At 37.1% G+C, this 11,327-nt stretch overlaps 2 protein-coding genes across 2 annotated transcripts; one reads left to right on the top strand and one right to left on the bottom strand.

Moving 5' to 3' along the window:
* On the top strand, positions 1–2,096 carry LOC122279600 (magnesium-chelatase subunit ChlI, chloroplastic). The gene is made up of 3 exons (XM_043090313.1): positions 1–223; positions 458–573; positions 907–2,096. The coding sequence occupies exons 1-3, from the start codon at positions 121–123 to the stop codon at positions 1,957–1,959; spliced, it is 1,272 nt and encodes a 423-aa protein (XP_042946247.1). The 5' UTR covers positions 1–120; the 3' UTR covers positions 1,960–2,096.
* Positions 2,097–2,798: 702 nt separating this feature from the next.
* On the bottom strand, positions 2,799–4,096 carry LOC122279601 (nudix hydrolase 15, mitochondrial). The gene is made up of 4 exons (XM_043090315.1): positions 3,792–4,096; positions 3,555–3,697; positions 3,266–3,385; positions 2,799–3,168 (listed from the first exon to the last, which is right to left on the bottom strand). The coding sequence occupies exons 1-4, from the start codon at positions 4,018–4,020 to the stop codon at positions 2,953–2,955; spliced, it is 708 nt and encodes a 235-aa protein (XP_042946249.1). The 5' UTR covers positions 4,021–4,096; the 3' UTR covers positions 2,799–2,952.
* Positions 4,097–11,327: the final 7,231 nt, after the last annotated feature.

The raw sequence follows: 11,327 nt of genomic DNA, 5'->3' as shown, positions 1-11,327 counted from the left end.
ATAGAAATCAATCATCTTATCCGCAACATAACGGACCAATAAGAGAGCACGTCAAGCTGTGAAGGTCAAGAAACTCATACGCTGCGAAACAGACTGCTCCCATTAACAATAACGATTGCCATGGCCTCAGTACTGGGGACTTCCTCGAAGGCAATCTTGGCTTCTCGGCTCCTCTATTCTCCCACCTCCAAGCCTTCTGCTCCCTCTCTCACTTTAACTCCAGGTACATTACTGAATAAAGAAACTAAATCCCACTTCATTCTTTTTTCAGTTTCTGAACCAGTTTTGGGCGTACTATATCGTATTGAGAACCTATGCGACAGACCAGTTCTTCTATGGTTCTTCTGCGCTCTAATCTTTCAGATTTTGTTGATTTTTAGGTGTTTTCCATCATGCTAAGAAATGGGATTTAGTTTTTTAGTGCACTGTGTTGATTTTGGTAATTGTGGGTTTTCAGGGCAGAGTAATGGAAAAAAGTTTTATGGAGGGATTGGGATTCATGGTAAGAGGGGGAGGTCTCAATTCCATGTTGCAGTTACAAATGTTGCCACTGACGTAAGCTCCGTTGAGCAGGTACTTCATGTGTTCTTGATTTATGCTATTTGGATATAAAACTTTGGTTTATTGATATCTTTTCCGTATGTGCATATGTTAGCTGATCAGTTGCTCAAACGAGTCAAATTTTACTCTGCGTTCTTGTTTAGTGTTTGGATAAGATTTGAGGTCCTTGCGCACTCTAGATGTGGGCTTTATGGTTAATGAATATCACTTTTCAATTTGTGAAAAGGGGGAGATTAATAATGCCTGAGGAAGTAATCGTTTCTTAAAAGAGAATGCTTGTGGAAAAATTTTAGTGATTTGGTTGTGAATTTTATGGGATTAAGGAGTGTACTAAATGATTTTCAGGCCCAGAAGCTTGCTGCGAAAGAAAGCCAACGGCCGGTATATCCTTTTCCTGCCATTGTTGGACAGGATGAGATGAAACTATGCCTGCTGCTAAATGTCATTGATCCTAAGATCGGAGGTGTCATGATCATGGGCGATAGGGGAACGGGGAAATCCACTACTGTTAGATCCTTGGTTGATTTGCTTCCAGAAATCAAGGTAGTAGCTGGTGACTCATATAATTCAGATCCAGAAGATCCAGAATCCATGGGCATGGAAGTCAGAGAAAGCATTATGAAAGGAGAGAAACTACCAGTTGTATTGGCCAAAATCAACATGGTTGATTTGCCTCTGGGTGCTACCGAAGATAGGGTCTGCGGGACAATTGACATAGAGAAAGCCCTTACTGAGGGTGTCAAGGCATTTGAGCCTGGTCTTCTGGCTAAAGCTAATAGGGGGATTCTCTATGTTGATGAAGTTAATCTTTTGGATGACCACTTGGTGGATGTTTTGTTGGATTCTGCTGCCTCAGGTTGGAACACCGTGGAGAGAGAGGGTATTTCAATTTCACATCCTGCTCGGTTTATTCTCATTGGCTCAGGCAATCCGGAAGAAGGGGAGCTCAGGCCACAGTTGCTTGATCGTTTTGGAATGCATGCACAAGTGGGGACTGTCAGGGATGCAGAGCTGAGGGTCAAGATTGTGGAGGAGAGAGCTCGGTTTGACAGAAACCCCAAGGAATTCAGGGAATCTTACAAGGCGGAGCAAGAAAAGCTTCAACAGCAAATTACCTCAGCTAGAAGTTCTCTCCTTTCCGTTCAGATTGATCATGATTTCAAGGTGAAAATATCTAAGGTTTGTTCAGAGCTGAATGTTGATGGGTTGAGAGGAGACATTGTAACAAATAGAGCTGCAAAAGCCCTTGCTGCTCTCAAGGGAAGAGATAAAGTAAGCTCGGAGGATATTGCTACTGTGATTCCTAACTGCTTAAGACACCGCCTTCGGAAGGATCCCTTAGAGTCTATCGACTCAGGTTTACTTGTCATTGAAAAATTCTATGAGGTGTTTGGCTGAGGGAGCTATCTATAAGTTTTGTTCAACAGATTATTGCTTTATTTAATATTTTGCGGGCATTTCCATTTTCCTTCCCCACTAGCAAAACTCAGAACTATTTCCATGATATCAAACTTTACAGCAGTAGTATTGGGGAACGTGGAGTTGAACAGTTCATATGTGTAGTGTTCTGTCAATGGTTTTGCCAAAATCCATTCAAGGACACGTTCTTCCTCTAGGCATATACGTTCTTTTATAAACGAGCTTGTGACACTGATTAATATGCACACATCAACCACCAAACCAATTCACGTTGAGGTTTCTCTTCTGAGCTTACGGAGTTTGCCAACAATTACCAGGTCAAGGAACCCTGTAGTAAGTGAGATCTCGATTAGTCAGCTTAAATATGTAAAAATTCTTTCGTTTATTTGCTAGCATCTGCAGTCAACATGGATTTTGAGGTTTTTGACATATCTGGAAACACTTCCCCAAAAAAATAAAAGATTATCTCACGAAGTTAGTATCACAATGATCTAACGAATACTGGGCATCCACTGTTCGTAATATATGGTCTACTTCGGTGCAAACAATTCTTAGGGACCACACCCCGTTGATAAAAAGCGGATAATGATTGGATCTGTGCAATGTTACACAGGTTCGGGGTTTAACTTGGTAAAATGAGTGTTGCATTTCTACTGTTTAACCGAAATAAAAAGGCATGTTGCATTTGTTGCGTTTCGACGGTGTCTGCTGCCGATATATATATATATATATGAAAAAATCTAGTTGGAGACCGGCAGTGAGAGCATCTAGTACACAACAGGCCGGCAGTAATGTAGCAGGAGGAAAAAGAAAGGAGCTGGAGAGAATATAACTATTTCATTTTCTTGTCTAAAAGTTCATTTATTTCACAAAAGATCATTCCGGTAACTTAAACAACGCAGGTTGTTGATTATTTGAAGTACACGGGGGAGAGTGAAATGGAAAAGACCCATCAAAATTGCTTTGGATCTATCAAGTAGCGTTGCTGTCAGCAGCTCTGTTCCAGAAGTTAGGTCTCCGCTCACGAAACGCCGGTGGACGCTGGAAGACGATTGATGCAGCCTCAATCAAGATTCCGGCAGTTAAAGCCCATATCACATACTTGTTATTCTCTGACTCGTAATCGAAGTAATGTAATAGATACTGGTCTCCCATCCATTCTCTCTCCTCCGCTCTCCTATTCTCATCCTATTGCCATGAAAACAAATGTCAAGAAGAAACTTCGTTGAGACTAATTTCCTCAAAGAAGTCCAGACTGAATTGAGAATTGAGACAAGAGTAAAACCTTGAGGAACATTTCTAAGGGAGCATCGAATATTGTTTCAACTTCCGCAGCGTTTGGAATTGGACAGAATGCTTTCTTATCAGATAGTATGCCAATCACAGGAACTACTGCCACACCATTCTGCGCAAAGGAAATCAGTTCTAGTTAGAAACAGGTATAGAGTGCAGAAAATTTCTGCTAAAAAAAATTCCCAACACAAATGGAAAAAGCCTCTTTCATAATTCCAGTGATGACCAAATTGCAAAGCAAAGCTACATAGACGAGTGATGACCAAAAGCATGACATGTACCTTAGTCACAAATGGTTCGAGATCGGTAACAACATTGACAAGCGAAGGGTCCAGGCCGATCTCCTCCTTAGCCTCCCTCAGCGCCGTCTCAACATCATCAGCATCGTCTTCCTCCCTCTTCCCGCCAGGCAAGGAAACTTCACCTGCAACCAAAACACAAAATCCACTTTCTTTTTCTAGCATAGAACCCCAAAACACATTCAAAACTAAACTGCAAACTTAGTTAAGGCCTAGGACCAGAATGGGAAGAGAGGGTCGAAGCTCGCTTGGTTAGAATGACACGAAGATCGCCCTTGGGACCTTCGAAGAGACAGACCAGAACTGCGGCTCGCTTGGTCTTGTTCGATCCGATCCTTTGTTGTGACGAATTCGTAGCATCCGCTGGCGGACGAGGATTGCGAATACCAGAAATTTGAGCCAACGTTTGGAGCCTTTGTAGCGCTCCGACGAGGTTGTTTGAGCCCATTTTTCGGCGTTCTCGTCTATTTTTTCTCTTCTTTAAATGGTTGTAACAAATCAATGCGCCGAACGACTGAGTTCCATTTCACAAAAGATTTTAATTTATATCTATTTATAATAAAAATAATTTTATAACCTAACCGATTAGTTTATATTTTATAATTTTAGTTTTGTATAATTTTTTTTATAATCAGAATATTTCTCTTTTTTTTGTTTCTTTTCTAAGAAAGATGACGGTACTCTAATTTTATTTATAAATCCTTATTTATAATGAAAAAAAACCATAATTACAACATGATACTTAAGGTTACAAGTAAGAAAAAAATGCTCTAAAAAAATCCAGAGCATTTCCCTTCTTCAATCAAAGATATATTCATGAACTCGTCATTTTAGAATAATTATGAATAATTTGAACGAAGCTCTTTTATTAGATTAATAGATTTTAAAATGATGGAGAGAAAGATTCAAATATAAATATTATAAAGTTTAAAAATTATATAATTTTTATTTTAAAATTTATAAAAGTAATATGGAATTTTGTATTTGAATAATGATTTGATGAAAAAAAAAAAATGCAAGTTAGACCCCTCAAGTATACCGCTCTAAGTTACTTTTAGTGTATTTTGTTATTATTTTTTTTAAATGATTAAGTAAATTATTACTAGTGTATATGTATTTGTATTTTTTTTGTAATATTTAAAAACTAAACTAAACTAAAACAAGAACCAAAATGTACTAGGGGTACACTTAGAAAGTAGGAGTGGCAAATCATTTTTTCAGATTATGTTTGTATTATGTCAAGTCATGAACATTCGGTAATATAACTTAAACTGAACTCGACCCATTTAACTAAACGTGTCAAATTTTTAAACACAAATTCAATCAATTTAGATAACAGGCCGTATCATGCCACCTACTTAATAATTAATTAAAAATAAGTCAACATGACACAATTTATTAAAACTCCTTTCATTTAAATAGGTTGAACTAACACACATAACTCATTTAACATTATTAACATAAATTTATATAAAAGTTAAAAATCTAAATTTATTAGTTGGCATAATATCTTTAAAAAAAATAAGACTACCTACCTAAAAAATATCAATATTTTTCGAATTTTAAAGTATAATAAAATCAATATTACAAGAAAAATATTAGTAAGCCGCCTGAGTTTACCCCTTCATTTTGACTGTTCATGTATTTAATTTTTTTTAATTTCTCTTTCTACTTAATAATTAAAAAAATGACTTTTAATTTATAGGTATATATTTTTTAAAAAAATATTTATATATATTAAAAAAATAAAAAAAGGAAAAATAAAATAAATAAAAAGTCAAATATGTGATAGGTGGCATGGCTAGCGGCCATTGCTGGGGACCACATTTTATTAATTATTTTAGCGCACAAACATGCCTTAAATTCCTTTGCTGTTATCAAAGAGGGTTAGCCCCATACTTGCTAGGCACGAGGGATGCCAACGTCAGTTAGTTTTAGGGCAGATGGTATTTATCCCTATTACATCACCTTTATCGCCGCTCCAACAGCGGATTATTGCCGTCCTAACAGCGATTCAAAGTTCATCTGTCTAACTATCGGATGTGGGCATGTGGCTATATCATCCACCATCCGTATTTACTACTCACTGTACTTAGTAATGGGAAAAGAAACTTTCCATTATCATGGAAAATATTGTTAATTGTATTTAAGAAATTATGAAATTTAAAATCTAACATCTAAATTAAAAATAAAAATAAAAAAATTCGATATAATCCGGCTGGATAATTACTCTTTAAAGAGAGTACTAAGTTTGATATTGTTTTGTTTTGTAGTAATTTAAAATTATTTGAAGGCTTTTGTGGAGACATTAATTTCCGAGGATTCAAACCAATTCATGCAAATAGCCTGGCTTTAGCTGGTGTGAGTGCTGTTCCTTGTCTCGGGATTCTCCCCCACAAGACAAATTGTTTTATATATATATATATATATATATATTTATATCTTTAAGAATATTTTTTTATCAAAAAATAAAGTTTACAACATCAATAAAAAAAAAAAAAAAATTACTTCCTTAATCATTAAAAAAACATATTATCCATAAAAATGTTCGGCACTCATCATCAGAATGTCAAACATCTCTCTCTTTGTCTACAAATAACAAAAAAATCAGATGCCATAATCCTTCCCTAACAATCAGAAACTTTATTAATATGCCTCATAAAAATTGGAAAGAAAATGGGTGGTCCCATCCCTAGAGCATTAACATTGATTTTATCAAAAGTAAATATGTCTTTATATTTTGATGAATTTATTTAAAATAAGGACGTATTAGATTAAGCAAAAGAGTCTTTGAAAGATTTGAGTTATAGTATTTGTTACTCTTTCTTTAAATTTGAAAGTATACTATTCCTATTTCAAACTAATATTTTATTCTAATTTTAATAGATAATGGTTTTATTTTATTTTATTCTAAATTGGTTGGGAATCAATTATTTAAGTACCAAATTAAATTATTAATATACATATAGTTACTATAATTATAAAATATGAAAAAATAAATAAAAAAAATTATTATTAAAAAAATAATATTATATTATTATTTTGATGAATCTAATGACTAATCTAACTTGAAAGTATAGATAAAAAGGTTTCAAGTTTATAAAAAATTTATACTTTTCATCAAATTTTAAAAATAAATTTGATGAATCCAATATAATGCTCAAACGACCAAACATTAGACAAGCCACACAAGCACTACTTGCTATCCAAGAAGTCCAAAACAGAAGTCTGGAAAAGATCTACATACAAGGTGACTCCTATAAGGGTCTTGCTACACGTAATTAAAGAATACTTAACAAAAATGTACAACACGTGAGAGCAATTGACAAGATTTATAGCAGCCATGAAGTCAAAAGTAAACGGAAAAGTAAAAAACGAAAAGTAAAAGTAATTGGAAATAAAAGAAATGAAAAAAAATTTTTTTAAAAAAAAAAAGAAAAGGAAAAAATAAAAAGAACGTACAAACGAAAATATAAAAAATTTTAACGAATTGAAATTTCAGATTTCACAGGAAATCGAGAAACCATTCAGACCACTACGAGCGAGCGAAACCATTCAGTGTAGTGAAAAGATCCCAAACTCTCCAACTTGTTCTCAAGTCGTGAGCTCACCGTCGAAGGTTCCTAAGGCAGTTGATGTACATAGCTTCGTTGACAAGGCCTCAACAAAAATTACCCTAGAAAAAGGTCTTACACATGCATGGACATCCGAAATTGGGCCACATATGGGGTTGAGCCTAGTTTTAGATGACTTCTCTAGGAGTCTAGTGCAGATACTAAGAAGATTGCAGGAGTGGCATGGGTCAATTGGAAGATGGCTCATATATTTTCATTTGACTAAGCCGTGGCTCAGCCCTAATAGCCCATTGACACTGTTATTGACATGCCATGATAGCCCCATAGGTCATGCCTTGACAGTCCCACGGGCCCTGCCTTGATACTATCGCTGACATGCCTTGATAGCCCAATGGGCAATCAGCATGGCTAGCACCATTAGCATGCCCAATAGCCCATTAGCACACCCCTAATCATGGCAAGCCCCTGACAGCTCCGCAGGCATGCCATAGTCCTCGCCATGGCACGCACTTGACAGCACCACCATCATGCCATGGCCCTTGTCATGACACGCACTTGACAACATCGCTAGCATGCCATGACCCATTGCTATGGCACACTCATGTCAGCTGCACATACATGTCGTAGGCCCCAAGACAGTCACATGGCTAGCTTGCTTGCATGCCTTGGCTCCTGACACGCAGCAGGCGTCCATGGAGACTACTAGCCGCTCGCAGACCATGCATGTAGGCATGCGCACTCCCTTGAACGTGCACCTGCGCGCATACACCACTTAGAGAGGATAGTGGCGTGCCCTTGCCACATCCAGCGCACGGTTCCAGCCCGTGTCTTGCAAGCAAGGTTAGTGGCATGCCCACCAAGCATGCCATCCAGCGCATGGCACGAGCCCGTGACTTGCAGCCCCAGCGCCCAGACCATCAGCTTGGGCCATGCATGCCTATTGCCTAGGTCACCAGTCTGGGCCATGCAAGACCACCGCCCAAGTCACTCGACTGGGCTTCACAACAGCAACACGGCACCACCTTGTGCCCACTATCAGGCCTAGGCTTGGCATCATGCCATGCCCACCATCAGCAAGCCACACACAGTGTCATGTCGTGCCCACCACCAGATCAACGCATGACCCATGTCGTGCCATGCAGCCGTGCCATCCAACAGCCCATGCATGATACCATGACATGCCCAGCAACAAGCCATGCACTGCCTCAGGTCGTGCTAACCATCAATCCATACACGGCACCATGTCGTGCACACCATGAGCCACCATGGCCCATTCATGGGTCGTGGTATGCCACGGGCCACCATGGCCCGTCCATCACTATATTATTGCTTTTAGTTTATTTATTTATTTATTTTATTGTGTTAGGAGCCTTTTGAGGGTTTCCAATTTATAAGCTCTATAAATAGGACTCTTAGTATTTCATTTTGCATCTTCTGTCATTTTGGAACATTTGCTTGGCTGGCCATAAGGGTTGGATTTATCATTCGGTGCTTTTGCACTTGGGCTTCTTGGGTGCAATTCGTGAATCCCAAGAAGAAGATCACCACTGCGCAATTCGTGAATCGGTGTTAATTCAAGTTATCAATTTTATGAGCATTTTCATTTTTCCATTCAATTATCTATCTTTGTTTTATTTATTTCCTAGTTTGTTCATCTATATTTTCTTATCTATCAAACATAGTCTAAGCGTTATTCTTACTTTTCTTTGATGTCTCAAAATATTCATATATACCAAAAAGAGAGTCTTCATCTTTCCTTTGTTGAGTCAATTCGTTTTTGTTCATATATTTTCTCTTGATTACATAAATTCACCCATCCTCCCATCTCCCAATCATAAGTCACGCCTAGCCCATTCCAATTCCATAATTCCTTTGTTCTTCATTTATATAGCATCCTAGATCTACTATTCTCAAGAGAACTATCCAAAATACTCATTACCACATACTTTCCATACATTTCCTACCACCCAAACACTAATTTGGCCTCCATTCATCCATATTTCATAATAGATCTAATTCCCATCATCATAAAATCCTAGATCTATTCCACAAAGCCACAAAACCCTAGATCTAGTGCCTCCATAATTCATATCCAAAATCCTATATCCTAATTTCTCTCATCTCAATTTTCCATAATTGGTGTGATTGGTCAATAGCCCTTGATTGACTCACCCAAATTCAATTTCCCACCAAATCACATCAATTCCATTTCTCCTTATCCATTTTCGACCAACCTTGTCCAATCTAGATCTCAAATATCAAATTCCTACATTTTAGGAATTGAAAAATTCCTACATTTTAGGAGATCTCATTGCCACCTAACCCTAACTTCCAATTCCTATATTTTTGGATCTCATCTTACAAATCACAAACCCTAAGATCCATTTCATCTTTGACCTAACCAAAACCCTAGCCTACCCAAAAGATTCATCCAAAATTCGTAGCCTATCCATTCACTATTGTAACCCTAACCCCACTTTACCATACCAACCCTAAACATCACCCAAGTGTTCCCAACACCAAGGGTCATCATCAAGCCACCCTACGTTACATCAAACACCCCAAATCACCACTTAAATCATCCGAACTCATTATCATCATTAAATCCATCACTAAACACAATATCTTCATTAACCTAAGAATCATTCATTACCATATCCTAGCCAAGACGAAGCAAGACGATAAGGAATATTCGGTCATCATAAGGCGACGCGAGACCTTTGGACCCCTAATGTTTGGGGACTAGACTAAGTTCCCCAACATCCATGCTTACCTCGCAATGAACTCACCGCCAACAATATTTTTCAACTGCATTTGATTTCGCATTTTTCTTGATTCCTTTGATTTCACATTTTTTTTTTTTTTTTGCTTCATTAGATTTCTTCATTTTTTCAGGTTCTCTACTTTGTATTCATTGTGAAACAAATCATGGAAAACACGAGGTCACCTTAAATCAATCAAAAACATACTAACAATCTCATTGCAAGTGTTGAAAACTTAAAGTTTCGAGATGGAACTCAAGTGAGGGAAGAGGAGCTAGGGTGCCGGCACCATCGAGAGAGACGATGTTGTCACAAGAATTTCAATCGGGATGGGATAAAACTTTGATTAAAAGATGCTTATGGTGGAGGAGAAAGGGGAAAAGGGGAAAGGGGAAGGATTGAAGAGAAGTACTAAAGAGAAGTTTGCTAAAGAGAAGTGCTGGGTTGGAGACAATGGAAGAGGCATACTGGTTTTATTTTCTTCACTTTTTCATTTGTAACCTTGCCGTTTATTTCCTTCTTTTGTCAGCTATCACACGTGTGGAGTTTTAACTGTAAGTTTTATTTAAGTACAAAAAGCATTTCTCTTCCAAGAATGTTGTGTAGGCAATTACCAATGCAAAGCAGCCAATAGACTTGACAATGCATTCCATTATTGGAGACATCAAGCATTTCTAAGCAGCTTTGAAGAATGACATTTGGAAAAAGAGTAATACTACATACAATTATTTTTGTGTATTCTTTGTACTCTACTAATGTTATTGACTGCATCAATTTTTTTTAATACTCAACTAATCACATTAGTGAAGTGTGCAAAAAATTACACAAAAGTGACTATACATAGAATTTTTGTTGGAAAAAATACATGGATCTTAAAATTGATATGTGGACAACATTATGCAATGGGCAACTTCCAAGCATCTTTATGGAAGCATACCCCTTATTAGCATTTCCCAATGTCTATAAAGTTTCCACAGTGGGAAAAACCTTCCCACTAATCCTGTATAATTAACTAGACTTTGTTGTAGGAACTTGCTTAGAAGAAGAAGGAAAAAAAAAAAAAGGAAGCTGTTTTTCAGTTTTCTTTTTCTTTGAATTACCAATTGGGTGTTTGTGCTTTTTCTAGACAAACAAGAGATTTATATTTCCTAAAAGCTTCATTAAGGAACAAGAAGAGAAAAGAACAGGCCAGCAGCTTCAGTTTCTCTTAACCTTTAGAATTCAATTCTTGATTTAAATTGCGCTAGACTGTATTCTCTTTATCACACTGACTACAACTGTCCCATAATTTTATTACATGTATAGCATTGGTACTGTCGTAATGCTATATACTTTTCTTCTATGTTCTTACCCTAAATATTTTCTATATTCAATTATTTTCATTCTATATATTTTATCAATCATCAGACAGAATAACA

Source organism: Carya illinoinensis, chromosome 10 (genome assembly GCF_018687715.1).
Source record: "Carya illinoinensis cultivar Pawnee chromosome 10, C.illinoinensisPawnee_v1, whole genome shotgun sequence".
In the NCBI taxonomy this organism is placed as follows: domain Eukaryota; kingdom Viridiplantae; phylum Streptophyta; class Magnoliopsida; order Fagales; family Juglandaceae; genus Carya; species Carya illinoinensis.
Note: the sequence above shows the minus strand (reverse complement) of the source record. Positions and strands in the feature narration are given on the sequence as shown.